This window comes from Larimichthys crocea, chromosome XII (genome assembly GCF_000972845.2).
Source record: "Larimichthys crocea isolate SSNF chromosome XII, L_crocea_2.0, whole genome shotgun sequence".
Taxonomy (NCBI): Eukaryota; Metazoa; Chordata; class Actinopteri; family Sciaenidae; genus Larimichthys; species Larimichthys crocea.
In genome coordinates this window covers 29651331-29670793 of record NC_040022.1, presented here as the reverse complement: position 1 = coordinate 29670793, position 19463 = coordinate 29651331, and the positions used below count along the sequence as shown (strand labels likewise).

General features: G+C 41.5%; 3 protein-coding genes across 4 annotated transcripts; 1 reads left to right on the top strand and 2 right to left on the bottom strand.

Annotated features, from left to right (window-relative positions):
* The first annotated feature begins 6571 nt into the window (after window positions 1-6571).
* On the top strand, window positions 6572-12244 carry eif3d (eukaryotic translation initiation factor 3, subunit D). Of its 2 annotated transcripts, none has more exons than XM_027285752.1 (16): window positions 6572-6721; window positions 8826-8951; window positions 9038-9083; window positions 9176-9312; window positions 9412-9497; window positions 9604-9676; window positions 9837-9952; window positions 10055-10187; window positions 10280-10427; window positions 10515-10645; window positions 10735-10820; window positions 10955-11084; window positions 11217-11359; window positions 11559-11751; window positions 11841-11934; window positions 12136-12244. In XM_027285752.1, the coding sequence occupies exons 2-16, from the start codon at window positions 8829-8831 to the stop codon at window positions 12147-12149; spliced, it is 1653 nt and encodes a 550-aa protein (XP_027141553.1). In that variant the 5' UTR covers window positions 6572-6721; window positions 8826-8828; the 3' UTR covers window positions 12150-12244. The 2 variants fall into 2 exon arrangements, with proteins under 2 accessions (XP_027141553.1, XP_027141552.1); XM_027285751.1 differs by having other exon boundaries at window positions 9831-9952.
* A 74-nt stretch (window positions 12245-12318) lies between these two features.
* On the bottom strand, window positions 12319-14043 carry sult3st1 (sulfotransferase family 3, cytosolic sulfotransferase 1). Its single transcript, XM_010750166.3, has 6 exons — window positions 13782-14043; window positions 13453-13658; window positions 13028-13154; window positions 12832-12926; window positions 12560-12731; window positions 12319-12475 (listed from the first exon to the last, which is right to left on the bottom strand). The coding sequence occupies exons 1-6, from the start codon at window positions 13921-13923 to the stop codon at window positions 12348-12350; spliced, it is 870 nt and encodes a 289-aa protein (XP_010748468.3). The 5' UTR covers window positions 13924-14043; the 3' UTR covers window positions 12319-12347.
* A 300-nt stretch (window positions 14044-14343) lies between these two features.
* LOC104934499 (uncharacterized) lies at window positions 14344-18271 on the bottom strand. The gene is made up of 5 exons (XM_010750179.3): window positions 18210-18271; window positions 17360-17426; window positions 16275-16739; window positions 16053-16172; window positions 14344-15638 (listed from the first exon to the last, which is right to left on the bottom strand). Exons 2-5 carry the CDS (start codon window positions 17371-17373, stop codon window positions 14693-14695), a joined length of 1545 nt encoding a protein of 514 aa, XP_010748481.3. The 5' UTR covers window positions 17374-17426; window positions 18210-18271; the 3' UTR covers window positions 14344-14692.
* Between the last annotated feature and the right edge of the window lie 1192 nt (window positions 18272-19463).

The window sequence follows — 19463 nt, the reverse complement described above, 5'->3', positions numbered from 1 at the left end:
CTACACCTTTGCTTCCAAAACACGACCTCTATGTCTGTTCCTGCAGGTGAGTGATGACACATTAAGACTTTAGTACAGTCTGAATTACTCATAACTGTTATTCTTTAAAAGGTCTGAGTACTTCTTTCACTGCTGAATGCCACTAAAATAAATCTGTCTCAATTCCAGCGGATGACGCAGAAACTCTCCACCATTCATCAAAAACTCACATCAGGGCCGTCCATTCATAACACACCACACACTCCGTTATATTTAGCCGGCTGTAAATACAGCGAACCAATACTTCTGCTCGGCATCACCGTGTTGCCGCTCCTCTCAGCTGGTCTTCAGCCCACCCGCCCACACACACCCTTCTGCAAAGATGCTCTGAGGAGCATAAAACCATCATTAAGGAACATTAAAAAGGGATTTGCCTGGCTGATACTTTATTTGCTCGGCCCCTGGGGGGTTTCGGTTTGATGAGAGCGGAGATTTGTTCAGGCCGAGTCGAGCTTTGAAGGGCTCGGTGCGTTTGCTTCTCTCTGTGTGACTAAGCTGTTTACTAGTGTTTGTGCGAGTGTGTGTTCGGCTATAAATATTGTTGGTTGGAGCTGCCTGCCTGTGTGATCCCAGACTCCCCTCAGTGATAACCCACCTGTGCTTACTGTACGGGGAGAGGTGATAGTCAGTTGATGGGTCTGCTATGACTCAGTGTGATTCTCTGCCTACAGGCTCTCACCCACGTACAATATGGACAAGACTCAAGTTAACTCTAACAGTCTGTAGTTTTTATTATTTGGCAGGAGTGAGTATGGAAACCCTGTGCAAACACTGTCATCAGCTCAAGAGGATGAACACAACGAGGTCCACACATGATCCTGATGAACATTTCAGCTCAGATGAAATATTCTGTTGCATATTTAGCACCTTCGTCACCATGCCTACAGAGCAACGTGTGTTTATTTCCACGGTGTAATCAGGATGCATGAAGAGTCGTGAAATGATCCCACCGGTGATGCTGAGTGGGAGTCTTCATTACTTTGTGTTTTTAAAACTTCGCTTCAGCTCAAGTGTTGTTGTTGATCACACTGTAAAACATGATTTATGTCTCAAACCATCAGGACGAAATGTCAAACAGAATTCTGCCGGATGCAGCTCGGTGCAGATTTGTTTGTTTGTTGCTGCTGCAGTTTCAATATTTTGTGCCAAAATGACAAATCTGTGATTGAATTTAGATTCATGAGTATAAAAAAATAAAAAATGTTTTAGTCAAACTGTCGATTTGTCTTAATTATCCTCAGGTTTGTTGGTGTTCTTGCCCAGAGTTTGGTACATATGTGATCACAGTTTGTCTTCCACATGTTTTTGTTCCCATTAAACAAAAAAGATATGACGTTTTAATTTGTGAGCTTTGGAGATGGACGACCATGAAGTGGCATCGTTCTTCTCATCGAACTTTTATCAAGAAAATGAAGAAGTGTTTTTTCAAAAATGATTTTTACATTTAAATACGTACTTAAACATTACTTAGCACTAATTAGCATAAAGAAACGACCTGATCTGAACTCTCTCTCTCACTTTTCTCTTGTTGGATATTAATAGAAGTCGCAGCGATCATCATGACTGAGTGAGTGGGAGGATCTCTCTGATTGAACACAGGTGTTAGCAATTTTCTCCTGATGTCTAATTAACTGTCAGATGAAACAGAAAGCCCGGAGAGAACACACGCTGAGAATATGTTCAACAGTGAATAATGTAAAAACTCCATAAACGACGTGTTTTAATTCTGAACGGATCAAACACAGAACTGATTATGTGCACACAAAACAAAACAGAAATCTTCAGGAGCACACGTTGATTTACAGGATAGTAACATAAAACAAAATCATGTTTCATTTTTTCAGACTTTCCTCTAATGTTTCCTTTTTTTGTTGACACTTGCTGACAGGGAGAAATCTTGAGATGGCAGCTGCATGAACATGCAGTCAGGGAAGAGAAACTCGAGTGTTTGTGACCGTGGCTGCTCGGCTAATTAAAAAAATACAATCTTGTATCAACTCTCACAGGAGTGACAACAGGAGTGTGTGTGAGCGATGCAAACATCATCAAACACGATAAACAAAATACCCTGAAGCTGCAGACACGAGACCAAAATGAATGTTTGATTGAATTCACAGACGTCTGCCAGTGATGACGCAAAGACGGCGTTTTGATTTGAAGGTCAACACGCCAAGACAAACATGAACCGCGGCTGCAGCCACACGAACAATGAAGGAAATGAAGCAACCAGCTGCGACTCAGCTTAAATTCAGAAGTTAAACTGTTTGTTTATGACATTTAAATTAGAAATACTAAATGCAAATGCAAGCGGCTCTGCGAGGCTGCACTTTGAGCTACATGCTCACAATCTGAGCTAACACTAGATAATAAGCATTAAGCACACACACTGGTCATAATCAAACTAGTTTTAACCTGACGATGCTTAATAACATCTGCTTCAAGGGCGCAAATGTGGCCAGGACCGGCGCTGAAACAAGGCATCTGTAACAGCACCCACCTGTCAATCAAAGCGTCCACGCTCTTAATCCTGCATAACTTTAAGCCTTAATATAATGTGAACAGGTGAGTTGTATATAAATTCACCCTCAGTACAGTTGTCATGAACGGGGAAATTAGCTACAGAGACCAAAACTGTTTTTTGTACCAGGCTGTAAACATGTTTATTTCTGCTGTGAAGTTGGACATTTGAACATGGGGACTTATGGAGACTGACTCACTTCTGGAGCCAGCCTCAAGTGGACGTTTGAGGAACTGCAGTTTGTAGCACTTCCTCTGTCAGCTTTACTTCCATGGACAAGGAAACATTTTTAAGGGCAACACATCTGATAGTTGTTGAGATATTTCAGTCTGAACATCCATGAAATGAACATCAGGTATCGGTGCGTCAGATTCCAGTAATACTGTCCTGTGCACATTTAACATGAGGAAAAAAGTCTCTGCTGATATAATCAGTCATACCATCAAAATTCATAATGAATATGACACTCTGCGCTTACCATCTGCTGTCAGCGCTCCTCCAAAGATCCCTGAAGGACGACACTTGGAGTCACAGCCCAGCTGCCAGGTGACGATGCAACGCAGAGAAGACTTCCAACGCTGTCATCTCGCAGATTACAGATTACAGCAGATTACAGATTACAGCAGTCGTATACAGTCAGTGGTGGAGGAAGTATGTACATACTCTCAGAGGTGGAGTAGACGTAAAATGTTACATAACATGTAAATACTCAAGTCAGTACTTACTACTGTTACAGTTAAGAGCGGCTCAAGAGGAACACTTGATCTAATGATGAGGAGATGGAAGCAGCAGCCGACATCACATGACACCCTCTGCTGCTGTTTGTGAAATACCAGCACTATGTAACTGACATCCATCACACAGACGTCACATTTCATGCATAAACATCTTCAGTGGATTTTACTGACGTGTGTTTGTCATGTTCATTGAAATAAGACGCTGATGATGATGAAGACTCCACGCTGAGTCTGTGTATGTATGTAAGCACACACTGCCTAATGAACTACACACTGTTCAGAAGCTTTAATTCATATCTCAAACAAGTTGAAAGAAGTAAACATGCATCCACAGGCTGCACAGTTTCTACTCTGACATGGTCAGCAGTGGAATCGATGGAGGCTGATGAACCTGTCCAAACTCCCACAATCCAACCTGTTAGCTCTAATTTGAGCAACGTGTACTCAGTGATCAGAGAAACCCACGATCCTCATAAACAAGATCATTATGTAACAGCAAATATTTCAGAGGAAATTCTGTAATTATGCAGGAAGCTGTTTGTTTTCTTTTAATATCATACCTGCAATATAAATGTCTGAAATAATACAACATCATACCAAGGCTCGTACAGGACTGCGTGCAACAAATAATAACCACGTGAATAGTTAGAGTAAAAATAAGGATCAGACATATACATATATGAATGTGAATGTAAAATAAGAATAAAAACATGTACTGGACTAAAATACACAGGCTGATATAATAATATGATATATTCTTTCTCCTCCTAACGCAGGAGTGTGTGTCTGTTATTTTATAATCTTATATAAAATGTATTATTATTGTTATTATTTTCCAGAAGTGATTTTAGGTCATTGTGACCGTTCGGCGCCCTCCAGTGGCCACAGTCAGGAACTGCAACGCTACGTTTAAATCAGTGTAAATTAGTTTGATTATTAAAAACAACACAAGTTTAAGTAAAACGTCACAACTTTAGTGTTTTAATGTTGGCGTAGAACAGCCTGTGCAGCGTCATGTGTGTGTGCTGCCCTCAAGTGGCCACAGCGAGGAATTACAGCACCTCCGTTCAATACTTTCAAAATAAAACATGAAGCATGTCCCACAATGATCATTTTCATTGTTTTCTCTCTTCTTTAGTGATCACGTGTGTAAACTACAACCCTGAAATTAATAATCTATACTGATTATTGTTATTATCATCTGTTTACATACATTTGATTATATAAAGGTTTTATAATGCTCTGTGAAAATCAATGTACATTTTTGCCAGTCACCATAATATTAGAAACACTGTTTTCTCGTGTGTTTGGTTTATTTTAAGGTTATTAAGCAACTGTTTTATTTTGAAGGATTTCCCGGAAATCTTAATTAATATTGTAGATTATTCATTAAGAGCTTATTAAACACAATTTGAAGCTAACTATTAGTTATTGTGTATAATATGTGCAAACAATTACTTAGATAAACGTAATAAGAAGGATTTATATTTAAAAAGATATAGTTTTATTGTTTTAATTTGAAGGATTTTAGGAAGTAGTAGTGTGTTGTGTTGATGAGAACTGACTATCGATGTTGACTGAACGCCCTCCGGTGGCCACAGTGGGGAACTGCAACACTACGTTTAAATTAGTTTTTGTGTATAATACGAAATAGTGAGGATAAACTCTTATGGTCTATTTAAGTAATTAGTTTAATTATTACAAAAGACGCTAACATCTTTATTGGTAATAACTCTGAAGTCTAATCTGACGTAATCGCCACAGACGTTCACAGCTGGTTACATTGTTTACTGCGCTCCAGTGGTCACAGGAACAAAGACCCAACTCAAATGTCTTTAATAAGAAAAATAATTAATATTTTATACAGCCAAAAGAAGAAGAAAAAAAACATACATTTATTTCATCAACCTGCTGCGTTTCTCTCGTCTTTCGCCTGTAAGTTATTAAATATTTAATTTATATTTAGCTTTGACAGAAATGTGTATATTTCCGCCCCCTGGTGGTCACAGTGAGTAATTACAAGCAGTGACGTCAAGTTAGATACAATAGCGTCGTACTATACTTCCGGTTATGACCCTGCAAAATAAAAGTCGGAATATACCGCGGTGTAATTGCGCACTGTGACCACCAGGGGGCAGCATGTCGTAACGTTTCGAGGAAATCCTTTTAAAATAAACCTTTCAAACTAAAACTGTTGTGTTTATGCGCGACTATATATAGTGTATGTTGTTATATATTATTATTTTTGTCTATAACCAACATAAATCATGAAAATAAAACGCACATACACAGTGGTGTAGTTGCGCACTGTGACCACCGAAGGGCAGTGAAGCAACACCAGCAAGCGTAAGTGCTTAGAATCCTTTCAAAATAAAACTACCAAACTAGGTGCTGTGTTTCTCTGTGACCTTACATCATATGTTATTATATTAGTTAATATTTTATACAGCCAAAAGAAGAAAAAAACGTATTTATTTCATGAACCTGCTGTGTTTCTCTCGTCTTTCGCCTGTAAGTTATTAAATATTTAATTTATATTTAGCTTCGATAGAAATGTGTATATTTCCGCCCCCTGGTGGTCACAGTGAGTAATTACAAGCAGTGACGTCAAGTTAGATACAATAGCGTCGTACTATACTTCCGGTTATGACCCTGCAAAATAAAAGTCAGAATATACCGCGGTGTAATTGCGCATTGTGACCACCAGGGGGCAGCGTGTCGTAACGTTTCGAGGAAATCCTTTTAAAATAAACCTTTCAAACGAAAACTGTTGTGTTTATCCGCGACTATACATAATGTATGTTGTTATATTATTATTGGTATTATTAATATTTGTCTATAACCAACATAAGTCATAAAAATAAAACGCACATAGACAATGGTGTAGTTGCGCACTGTGACCACCGGAGGGCAGTGTGTCGTTACGTTTCATGGAAATCCTTTTAAAATAAACCTTTCAAACTAAAACTGTTGTGTTTATGCGCGACTATACATAGTGTATGTTGTTATATATTATTATTATTGTTGTTATTATTGTTATTTGTCTATAACCAACATAAGTCATAAAAATAAAACGCACAGTGGTGTAGTTGCGCACTGTGACCACCGGGGGGCAGTGAAGCAACACCAGCAAGCGTAAGAGAATCCTTTCAAAATAAAACTACCAAGCTAAGTTCTCTGTGACCTTACATCATATATGTTATTATATATTAATAATATTATATATGTATAATTAATGCAGCTCTCTATACTGCCACGGGTGCTCTGCGCCGTCAGTATTATGACAGCCGCACTCGTGTTACGGCAGAGAAGCACCGGTTTCCGCTTCCGGCAGGCAGCACCTCCTTTCACGCCGGCTGTGTCGGAGCTTTGCGCCGTTTGAGGAGCGGCTGGATTCAGACACCGACAGGGAGTCACACCGGTAACGGTAAGCCCGCAGTCAGACACGTGCAGACGCGTGAACGGTTCCAGTTTCAGGCCGTGACCGAACATGAAGCACCGCGAGGCCCGCGAGGCCCGCGGGAGCGCGTGGAGCCCGCACGCACAGTTAGCTTAGCATCAAAGCTAACGCGGCCACCTGGCAGGATGACTGGCGTTAGCATTAGCATTAGCATTAGCATCTGTTAGCTCCGCGGGTCAGACTGAAAAACAGCTGCTGCATCAAACAGTTCCTGTTAAAGTCTGTGAATCAAACAGTTCCTGTTAAAGTCTCTGAATCAAACAGTTCCTGTTAAAGTCTCTGAATCAAACAGTTCCTGTTAAAGTCTCTGAAACAGTTTGATGGATTCTGGGTCGCAGGTTTAACTTTAGTCAGATTAATAAAAAACTGTGAAGATGACGTCAGCAGCGGAGCTACAGATGTAGCTGCTGTGAAGAAGCTTTAAAATGTCTCTTTAAAATGTGTCCTCCTCTTCTTCTTTAAAATGTGTCTTTAAAATGTGTCCTCTTCTTTAAAATGTGTCTTTAAAATGTGTCCTCCTCTTCTTCTTTAAAATGTGTCCTCCTCCTCTTCTTTAAAATGTGTCTTTAAAATGTGTCCTCTTCTTTAAAATGTGTCTTTAAAATGTGTCCTCCTCCTCTTCTTTAAAATGTGTCCTCCTCTTCTTTAAAATGTGTCCTCCTCCTCTTTAAAATGTGTCCTCCTCTTCTTTAAAATGTGTCCTCCTCCTCTTCTTTAAAATGTGTCCTCCTCTTCTTTAAAATGTGTCCTCCTCCTCTTTAAAATGTGTCCTCCTCCTCTTCTTTAAAATGTGTCCTCCTCCTCTTTAAAATGTGTCCTCCTCTTCTTTAAAATGTGTCCTCCTCCTCTTCTTTAAAATGTGTCCTCCTCTTCTTTAAAATGTGTCCTCCTCTTCTTTAAAATGTGTCCTCCTCCTCTTTAAAATGTGTCCTCCTCTTCTTTAAAATGTGTCCTCCTCCTCTTTAAAATGTGTCCTCCTCTTCTTTAAAATGTGTCCTCCTCTTCTTTAAAATGTGTCCTCCTCTTCTTTAAAATGTGTCCTCCTCTTCTTTAAAATGTGTCCTCCTCTTCTTTAAAATGTGTCCTCCTCTTCTTTAAAATGTGTCCTCCTCTTCTTTAAAATGTGTCCTCCTCTTCTTTAAAATGTGTCCTCCTCTTCTTTAAAATGTGTCCTCCTCTTCTTTAAAATGTGTCCTCCTCTTCTTTAAAATGTGTCCTCCTCTTCTTTAAAATGTGTCCTCCTCTTCTTTAAAATGTGTCCTCCTCTTCTTTAAAATGTGTCCTCCTCCTCTTTAAAATGTGTCCTCCTCCTCTTCTTTAAAATGTGTCCTCCTCTTCTTTAAAATGTGTCCTCCTCTTCTTTAAAATGTGTCCTCCTCTTCTTTAAAATGTGTCCTCCTCCTCTTTAAAATGTGTCCTCCTCCTCTTTAAAACGTGTCCTCCTCCTCTTTAAAACGTGTCCTCCTCCTCTTCTTTAAAACGTGTCCTCCTCTTTGTCCTCACACACGGTCAGTGTGAACTCATCGTTCACTGTGATCAGAGATCCGTCAGGTCTTTTGTTAAAAGCTAATGAATAAAAACACAGAATCAAATCAAGTCAGATTTTATTTGTACAGCCCAAAGTCACAAAGTCCATTTTCCTCTGAGGCCTTTAGGTGGACGAAAGCTCGGACACAGTCTCCAACTGAGCGTCCATTCATAACTTTTGTCTTATGACTCACTTTAAACAATAACAGGAAACAATGAGTCGGAGCTTTAAAGATTTTCATTGATGTTAAATGAGGATCTGTAGTTTCAGGTTTTATGTGTGCTCAGCATTAAAATGTTTTACAGACTAACTGAGCCACTAAACAATAATTAGCAGCTTAATTAATGATGATTGACACTCGGGGGTCGATGATGACTAGCCCACTGCGCAAGCTGATCAGTGCCTGTTTGTTTGTGCATTGCTGGAGATATCAGTGCTGCTTATTGGCTGAGACCCTTCCTGTGTTTGTGGACTCTGTGTTGTCAGGTTGTTTGGACACACTCTTAGTTTTATTTTTTATTTTTTTTGGTTCACTGACTTCAGGCCATGGCCAAGTTCAACGCCCCCGTGATCCAGGACAACCCGTCCGGATGGGGTCCATGTGCGGTCCCAGAGAAGTTTAAAGACATGCCCTACCAGCCGTTCAGCAAAGGGGACCGTCTGGGAAAGGTTTGTCCTCATGTTCCACACTTCAACGTGACGTTCTCGAGTTTGTTTTCCACCGTTTCCCTCACGTTGTGTGTTTCCTCCGTCAGGTTGCTGACTGGACTGGAGCGACTTATCAAGACAAGAGATACACAAGTGAGTAAGACAGCTGTTCACCCAGATGTTTCTCCACCTACATACCAAACATGTTGATTTCTTATGCTACAATGAAATGAATCTGTCTCCAGATAAGTACTCCTCTCAGTTTGGAGGCGGTAGTCAGTACGCCTACTTCCATGAGGAGGATGAGACGAGCTTCCAGCTGGTGGACACGGCCAAGACGCAGAAGACGGCCTACCAGAGGAACCGCATGAGGTTTGCTCAGGTACAGATCGACCGACCGACCGAGGCTGCAGACACACTTTGACTTAAATAACAAATTGTCTTTGAATCAATCATAACCTGATGACGTTTGCTTGGACAGAGGAACCTGCGCAGGGACAAGGACCGCAGGAACCTGACTCAGTTCAACATGCAGACGCTGCCAAAGAGCGCCAAGCAGAAGGAGAGGTGAGACCCCGTCACAGACCACAGACTGAGACCTGCACAGTTTGTGTTGACTGCCGGTCCTGCTGCACGTTTCTTAAGTTTAACTTGAAGTGTTTCGTTTTTTCAGGGATCGTATGCGTCTGCAGAAAAAGTTCCAAAAGCAGTTTGGAGTCCGTCAGAAGTGGGACCAGAAATCCCAGGTTTAGATCGCTTGATTGATTCTATTCATGCATTAAAGAATATTTGTGAGTGTATTTCCGGTGTGGCAGTCTTCTGTTTTTGCTAATATGAATGTCGGTGCCCCCCCCCCTCGTTACTCCCCTCCCCACCTCCCCCCTGTCCTTATACTTTAAGGCCCAGCTGAAGCCCAGAGATTCCTCCGTGGAGGTGAGGAGCGACTGGGAGGTGAAGGAGGAGATGGACTTCCCCAGGCTGATGAAGATGAGATACATGGAGGTGGCTGACCCTGTCGACATGTAAGTGAAACAGAGCTACTCTTCGTCATCATCATCAGTCATTAAACGCCTCTCAGGTTGAAATAAAGGACGCACTGACTGCTTGTTTCCTGTTTCCTGCAGCGAGTGCTGCGGTGCTTTGGAGCACTACGACAAAGCCTTCGACCGGATCACCACCCGCAACGAGAAGCAGCTGAAGAGCATCAAGAGGATCTTCCACACCGTCACCACCACCGACGATCCCGTCATCCGCAAGGTTCTTTGACATCATGAGCTGCTCAGTGAACACAACACAGACCATCAGAAGTTTGTTTCTTTGCAACAACAGATGTTTTGTTCTCTCTCCAGCTGGCTAAGACTCAGGGCAATGTGTTTGCCACTGATGCCATCTTGGCCACCTTGATGTGCTGCACACGCTCGGTCAACTCCTGGGACATCATTGTGCAGAGAGTGGGCAACAAGCTGTTCTTTGACAAGAGAGACAACTCTGACTTTGGTGAGTCGCGGCGAGCTGCTTCCACAAACAGATCTTTGACTGAACTGTTGCTTTCACACTGAACGCTGTAACATCTGCACCTCTTAGATCTGCTGACTGTGAGCGAGACGGCCAACGAGCCACCGCAGGACGAAGGCAACTCCTTCAACTCTCCTCGTAACCTGGCGATGGAGGCCACGTACATCAACCACAACTTCAGCCAGCAATGTTTACGCATGGTAAGGATGAGCACAGCCTTCCTCTTCCTCTGAGACGTCATAAATATGTTTTATTTGTGGAACATCTCATTTCTTTTCTTTTTGTTCAGGGTGGAGAGCGTTACAAGTTTCCAAACTCCAACCCGTTTGTGGAGGAGGACATGGACAAGAGTGAGGTGGCATCTGTAGCCTACAGGTGAGACACCTGCTGGTTAGTTTGTGAATGACAGCTGTAAGTCTGCAGCTGCTTGTGTTTGGAAGGTTGGATGTTCACGACGAGGCTGTGATAACTGCGTCCTCTCAGGCTGATGGCTCGCTTTTGTTGTTCAGGTACCGTCACTGGAAGCTCGGGGAAGACATTGATCTGATCGTCCGCTGTGAGCACGATGGAGTGATGACCGGTGCCAACGGAGAAGTGTCCTTCATTAACGTCAAGACCCTGAACGAGTGGGACTCGAGGGTGAGAGGAAGTCATTATGTAACAGCATCTCTAAAGCTAAAGATCCAGTGTCTGTTGTTTTGTTTCTTCTGAGGGAGTAATGACCTCAGCAAAGAGAAACTTGACGTCTTTGTGTCTCTGTTTGATCTTCAGTATTGTAACGGGGTGGACTGGCGTCAGAAGCTGGACTCTCAGAGAGGAGCCGTCCTGGCCACCGAGCTGAAGAATAACAGCTACAAACTGGCCCGCTGGACCTGCTGCGCCATGTTGGCTGGATCAGAGTACCTCAAACTGGGGTGAGGAACACACTGTGATTGTGTCCAACTATATATGAAGGAAATACTGCAGATGTACAGTAATGTTAGCATTTAGTTTGAGCTTCTATGCCAGCGTCAATAAAGATGCATCTGTTGTTGTATTAGCTTGTTTATCCGTGTGAGTAGTTTGTCAGATCTTGGACTGACTGTGGTGATTTCATCACCATGTGCTCCTCAGGTACGTATCTCGGTACCACGTGAAGGACTCTGCCCGTCACGTCGTCCTGGGCACCCAGCAGTTCAAACCCAACGAGTTCGCCAGCCAGATCAACCTGAGCATGGAGAACGCCTGGGGAATCCTCCGCTGCGTCATCGATATCTGCCGCAAGCTGGACGAGGGCAAGTACCTCATCCTCAAGGACCCCAACAAGGTGAGCCACCACAAGCCTCTGTTCACGCTTCTTGAAAACTTGCTGTGGATCGTCGAGCTGACGGGTCGATATTCTGGGTTTGTCAACAGCAAGTGATCCGGGTGTACAGCCTGCCTGATGGAACCTTCAGCTCGGATGAAGAGGAGGAGGAGGAGGAAGATGAAGAGGACGAGGAGGAAGAAGGTGAGATTCAGTTGTTGAAGTCCATGTGACGTACTTTACTGAGCGTGAACTTGAGTAACGCGTTGTCTGAAGCTCTCGAGTCATGACTGCCTGCTGGCTGTGGCTGGTTTAAAATCTTAGACATCACAGTCATCCGATCACTCAAAGAGCTGTTGTGTTTCCACTGACTGAACTGTTTTCTTCTCTGCTTTCTCATTCCAGATGAAGAGAACTGAAGCGTGGAGTGACCAAAGCAGCCTTCACCGACATAAAGAAACACAATTTAATTCCTTATTGATGTTGAATAAAGACAACAGATTGGTCCAGCTGAGTTTATTGGTGTTTTCTGCTCACTTGTGCTAATTTTTCCAAACATGTGTCAGACAGTGTTTGCACATTAGCAGCTACTGTATACGTTGTAAGTGAGAGACACTTTATGATCGGTGCTCTGCTTGTTCCCAGATGAACTTCAGAGACAGATCACCGAGTCTCTCCTGAAGGAGTTGATCGATTCTTTCACTCTGAGCAGCAGTGAAGGTGTTGGTCCAGTCACCGATCTTACCTGCAATAAATACACAAATAAAAAAACTAGACCTGACATCTGTTTACGTGTTTGTGCAAAGCTGCTACAGTTATGTGATGTTACCTTTGCGCATGAAGTCTCCCTTCATCTTCTCTTGTGGCAGAAACTTGTAGTTGGCTTTGGAGTCTTTCTTCATGGTGTTAAATGTCGATTTTTCTACAACTTGATCAATGGCTGCTTCACTCAGGTTTTTCCCCAAGAACGTGCAGATCTTTGTTACCGCCGTCTTCAGGTCCTAAAAGAGAAACAGGCCGACAGAAAACAAGTCTAAACATTTTTTAATTCATGTTATTGGATGGAGTTCCATGAAAAACCAGAGAAAAATCCCATCTTACCAAAACCATGTCCTCATAGGTCAGGAAGAGGATGTTGTAGTGATCTTTGCTTGAATGCCACGCTCTGATGTGGTCAAACCAGGATGATCCTCCAACTGTACACAACAGACACAAACATTTTTTTATCATAAGATCACATTTCAGATGTTTCGAATTCATCTGTCTGCTCATCATCTTCCAGACTGAGGTGCCTCACCGTTGCCCGTCAGATAGTCCTCTAGAAAGCTCTCAAAGCTCTTTGGCGCCTCCAGGTCGGTGAAGACGCGACTGAAGTGGTAATAAGAGACAATGTTGTCCTTTGGATTCCGCATCACGTAGATGATCTGACAGAAGAACAAACCAGACTCATACATACGATTCGTCCATGCCAAGCATCGTTCAAGAAAGTCACTATTTTAGGACACCTTGATTAGTATCTTAGGCACATATTAAATACTGAAGCCCTTTCCTGTCAGGAAAATAATGGAATATCTTTGGGTTTTGGACTGTTGGACATTATCTTGCGCTCCCAGAATTATGGCAATTATTGTCACATACCACAATAAGTATAACTTTATACTTGCTCAATATATATTTTAAAACTTTTTATGTGGTAGGATTGATTATTCATAAATAACTGACCTTTGCCCTCTTGTCCTTCAGTCCCTGAGGCATCAGAGCCGGCGTGAGGTGAGAGGCAAAAAGCCGAGGAGAGGGTCGTAGAGCGTAATGTTCTCGACCCTCCCTGTACTCCAGCCACGGCATCTGCTCTAAGTTGTTTCGATATTCATTGAGACCGCCGTCCAGCTCACAGATGGAGATGATGATCTGTTGAGTCCATATAGTTCCTGTGTGAGGATACAAGTTTTGAGACGTCACATATAATCAGTAAATCTAGTCCCAGCAATGGACTTAACTAACATAAAATATAAATCTAGATAAAGTCATACAGAAGAGTTTGTCTCACTGACCTGACTTCGGATAAGTGACGAGGAATATGTCACTATCTCGAATTTCAAAGCTCTGGAGTGAATCAATGTGCTCTGCAGTTGTGAGGCCGATGGCAAAGTTGTAGTTTTTATACCTGCAGAGATTGTTTGTGATCTGCTCCATGTTACATCTGAATCATCCAGGATAATAAGACAAACGTTTGCAAACGGCACTACATTAAATCAGAAAAACCTCACAGTTAGACTCTGAACTTTGTGCACGCTATAGGCTGTTTGCTTCTTCTTGTATCAGTCTGTGTATGAAATACTGACATCTGAGTATACACTGCCACCAGCAGTAAGCTTGACATATAACAGTGTTTGTAGTAGCATCCGATGTCATGTAGAGAAAACCTGGTCAAAGTGCTGATATAAGGCGTGAAATGTGATTTACAGGCATACATAGAATGAAATCTTGTTTATATATATACATTATATTATAGTTTTCTGAATTTCTTTGTGCCCTATTTTACTACCAGTGTGCTTCCATCAAACAATTGAATTCCTTTTGATGTTCAATAAAGACAGCAGATTGGTCCAGCTGAGTTTATTATTAGATACATACATACAGTCAATCAACAATCACTTAAGTAAAACATACAGTACAGTATATCATATTTTCTATTCTGTTTTATATGTGTGTAAATAGGGAAACAATGTTTTTTACAACCTTGAACTGTTCTATTAATATTTTAAGTGATTATCATTAAGGAGTTATAATCTTTAAGGGCATGCGTGTATTTTCTATTTCCATTTCTGACAGACTTATGTGCCTTTTTGTGGCTTTTGGTTTGTTAGTGCTGCCATAAAAGGCAGGACTCTCACTGTATTGCATAAGACTGTTTTTCTTTTTCACCCACTTCATCAGATAGAAGTTTTATTTCTGTTTCTCTTTATTTCTGGATCTCCCTCCCTGGATAAAATGATGACTCCAGGACAGATCGGTTTTGCTCTGATGTCGGCAGACCTTTACACAGACAATCATGGATATTCTCCCATGATTTTATTTCTGTGAGCCAGAGTGCAGATCTGGCTCTGATGAACTGGGAGACCTCAGTCTCACTGCCTTTGGACAGACTGATGCTCTCTTTACAGATATCAAGGATATCTAGGCCAATGAATAAAACATTGAGCAGAGAGCCACCGATCCTGGTTATCTTGGTGGTGCTAAGAGATTTGAGTGCTACTCTTTCCACCAGTCCAAAAATACCTTGGGCTACTGGCACAGTATTACTTAAAACCATGCTTAAGTCTTTTCCCATGACCACATCTTCACTTTCCAATGCCTTAGCAGCAGACATCTCATCAAGAAGTGATTTAATCACATTTCCAACCGAACAAAGTTCTAAACATGCATTGTCTAACTTCAGAAACACATCAAATTCCTTCCCCTCTATTTTAGTGACTATTTGAGTGATCGCCTTCTCCAGATAATCTTGGAGACTCTGGACATCCTCCATAAAGCTCTGGAAGATCTCTTTGGCTTTGCTTTGCTGTGTACGGTTGACTCCAAACTCTGTGGCAGTGGTAACTAAGCTGTTGGCGCCACTGGCAATTCCCAGCCCTATCCCACCAACTGTCAGAGCTAGAGATGCACCAGCTGTGAAAGGAATAAGTATCAAACCAGCGATGGAAAGCAGGCCTCCAACTACCCCCACCGAGCTGCCTGCCACATTGGAGATCTTTGCTCCCTTATTCATTCTGTCTAGCTGAACAGCACTGTACTTCAGGTCATCCAAAAACTGCAACATCCTGGGTTGACGCTTGCTGAACTCGTCATTGAAGCCAGAACATGGAACATCGTGGAACAAGAACACCATCCTAAAGTTCTGGTCCATCCTGGTGAAGAAGAAAGACAGAATTAAAAAAGAAAACTTGCAGAGAATAGTTACTAGTATCTACTACTAGTATCAAGGCTAATTTGTGTGTTGGGAAGATATAGACTAATAGGAGAGAAGCTGTCAAAAGTTTTCCATGTCTACCATAAATCTGGCACTCAGCATTTTCAGGGCAATTCACCTCTGGAGTCAACTAAACACAGGTGAATTTCTCTGAGTCAGTCCTCTTAGAACTATGGGAAGAAACCACTGCCCGGCCATCATGCCTGATGTTAGTGTTTGGCATCTCAGCACCTAGAGAGCTGTTAGCATGGCTGTAGCAGGGGAAAAAAGTTTTTGATGTTTGAAGGATGGGTCATGCAAATACAGTTTGCATTAAAGTAACTTGTAACACTTGTTACCATGATGAAATTACCTGATTTCTTCAAGCTGAATAATGTGACAAAGCATTCTTTTTATGTCATCTTCAGACAAATCCCCATCGAGGTCCACCAGAGTTTCTTTGTTCATGTTCAGGCAAAGGTCTCTGATATGGCTGTTAAAGACACAGTTGCAGTACATTTCTACTCAAGATACTGCATAGTTCTTAATTCATGTTAATGAAAACAAACGTGCTGTTCATGAAGTGTCAGTTCACCTTTTCTCTATAATCTCACAGATCTTCTGGGTGGTCTGAATGTATTTGTCCAGCTGATATGACAGCACTTCCACATTCTGAAGCCTGGGAAGAAAGAAGACACTCGCATCTCTTTTAAACTCGAGGAGGAGAGGGCAGATCAGCCTTGTTGCAATGATGACAGCCTGAACCTGTTCAGGCCTGATCTCTTCTGGTAGATGTATCACCTGGTTTTCCATGAACACATGACGTGAGGTGACCGCCAGCCTCTCCACAGCATCCAGGAAGGCGTCAAGCTCCTTCATGCCGCTCATAGTGTCCTTCAACACAGCAGCCAAATTTTCTTGACTTTTGCTGTTGATCTTCCTCAACTCTATCTTCCTTGCCCTCATCCATTCACAGACCCCCTCACAGAATCTTTTCACTGTGTCAGTGTAGTGTAAGGTGTTTAAGATGTACTGGCCCAAGGCCTTCTCCAGTTCCTCTCTGTAAAGCAAAACATCGATATCAGACTAATTTCAGTCAGAGGACAGAGGAGGGTATTGTAATTTTTCTTTCATGGCTTTTATGTATATTGCCACATGCAGCCAAATCATTTCCACACAGTCTCTAAGGCCAGATATCAGTGTAGTCACATGTAGTACATTAACACTAGGTATAAAATGTATGTGTTTCTGCCATGGTCTGTCTAGTCTGAAATATATCAAATACTGACTGCTAATTTAACGAACAGTAAAAGAGTATTCTTGAATGCTAAACCAAGATCTATAAAGTAAATATTACTTAATCTGAGATGTTACTTTATTCAATGATATTCAAGGTTTACCCTACAGATATCGGATGATATGGTGATCAAAAATTCTTGTGTGACTATATCAGCACCGCTGAAAACTATTGTGCTGATTAACAAAGCAATGAAATTGGGCCCTGCTTAGGCTATTTAGGTATCTGAAGCATCTGAATTTGTGGGTTCGATTATAGTCTCAAACTGGCCAGGAAAAAATAAATGTCTTTTGAGATTCATCCGTCATTCTGTCAGTCTGTTTACATTCTGAGAAATGAAGCGTGAGAACAAAAAAAAGGTAAAGGTAAGAAAGGAACTGTACCTTTCTGACGACATCTTTTTGTCCTTACTTGGCCTTGAGGCCTTCTGGCTCTAAAATAGTCTATTACCTGTGAGGAGAGAGCACACAAGTCAAGATTTTCAAACTATTAGCACTAAGTGTCTATTGAAAATAGACATGTAGGGACAATAGAATTGAGGCAGCATCCTGTCATGACTAGTGCACTGATAAATCTTCCTCCTTTCCTTGGCCAAGGTTCAAAAAACCTTTCAGCGTAACATATCTTCGACTCCTGTGCACTTTCTCTCAGCTGAACCGACCACTAATGAACATAATTCTCCATCATGGCCAGCCAGCTCTACTTCCCGACTGCTTACTTAAAGTCCGTGTAAAGGCAATCCCATGTGTTCTTTGAAAACAAAATAAATATGTTGGAAAATTGTTGCTGAAAATGTGAAAAGACTTTGAACGATATATTACTGAAATGTGCAGTTAGAGGTTCAAAAAGTTTTTCACCAGTTTTCAGTCCAGGATTTTTTGGGCTGTCCTACAACGAGACTGCGTGACGTCACGCGATGAGCACGCTTTTTGTTATTTGCTGTCTACTTTTATTTATTGTAAGGTGTCCTTGGGTGACAGAAAGGTGCTTATGAAATAAAATGCATTATTATTGTTATTATTATTATTATTATTACTATTATTATTATTACTGTTATTATTATTATTATTATTATTATTATTATTATTATTATTATTATCATACATACAGGGGTAAAATCCAAGTACACCAACTGTATGAGCCCAACCTATATCCAAGTTCACTAACATCTGCTTTAAACATATAACATTATGCCAATAAACCAAATATGCTGTGTATAAAAGAAGAGCTTACCGTCAGTGTGAGCTGAACCCAGCTTTCTTCCTCTCTGCTGAGCATCTGCAGGGCAGTGGCCTTTTTACTGTGGCTGTAAGACCAACCCAGGACGAAAGTGAAACTACTTAAAAGGGAAGTGCAGGGCCGAGGGATGATTCAGGGAATCAGTCTGTTTAAGACCAGAGAGTAAAACTGAAAGGATGTTTTCAGCTGACTCACAGGAGATCAGGACCAGTACAATTATGTATTACTTTGTGAAAAGGTGTAGGCTGCAAAGCAGATGTCAGAGGGGTCCTAAGAAACGTCCATAGTATACTGCTCATACGGTAAAGAAGAGAACAGCAGGGCCGTGTCTGTGGACACTTTGTACAGATACTGGATTTAAAAGTTGGTTTAGCTGCAGATGTAGCTGCTTTCATCCTGTGCGAACAGTGAACACCTTTAAGATTACCTCTAAAAATTCAAACCACTGCTGGTTAACAGATGAAGACGGATGCTCGTTTTTCTCCCCTAAGATTTGAGCTGAGAAGTTAATAAAGCAATGGTCATCAGAAAAAAGCCCTTAGCTGCTTAGTTTGTGACCCTGGATGTCCATTAGTTCACCTCCAGTTTAAAAAATCAATATCCTGTATGAAGGAAATTGATAACCAAGCAGACAACATATATAAGATATAAGATGTGTGAGGATCTGTCTTCAACTCGAACATTGTAATCAATGTTAAAAAATAAAATTTCTCAGTCACATCTGCACTCCTGCACCTTGGGAATCTGCCATCATTAGCCCTGCACCACCTCGGACCGTGTCCCCTTTGAATCACCAGCTCACCTGCACACTCTCCCTTTGTAAATGCAATAAACTGACTCAGTCTCTAGACTTGTGTTTGCATCTTGACCCCGAAATCATTCAGCTTAACAGCTTGTTCTCATTTTATGTGAAACCTGCAGCAGCATTAATGCAGCTCACAGGAGGAGCAGAGCAATAATTATATTCTTATATATGAACAGAGAGCATTTGACTACATAGACTGGACCTACATGTTTGAGTCCTTCGGTGGCACTGGTGCATCTTTCATCACTACATCTACTTTTAAAAACTGTGGTCTTTCTTTAGGCTACCAGCATAAAAAATACTTTATGCCTGTCTCTGATCTGGTTTAATAATGTAATTTTTTTCAGTTACAAAACTGAAAGTCAACATAGACATTTGGACACTCCCCTCTTTGCCTTTTATTAATTTGCCCATTTTAAATAGTTTAATTCATTCTGGTTTGT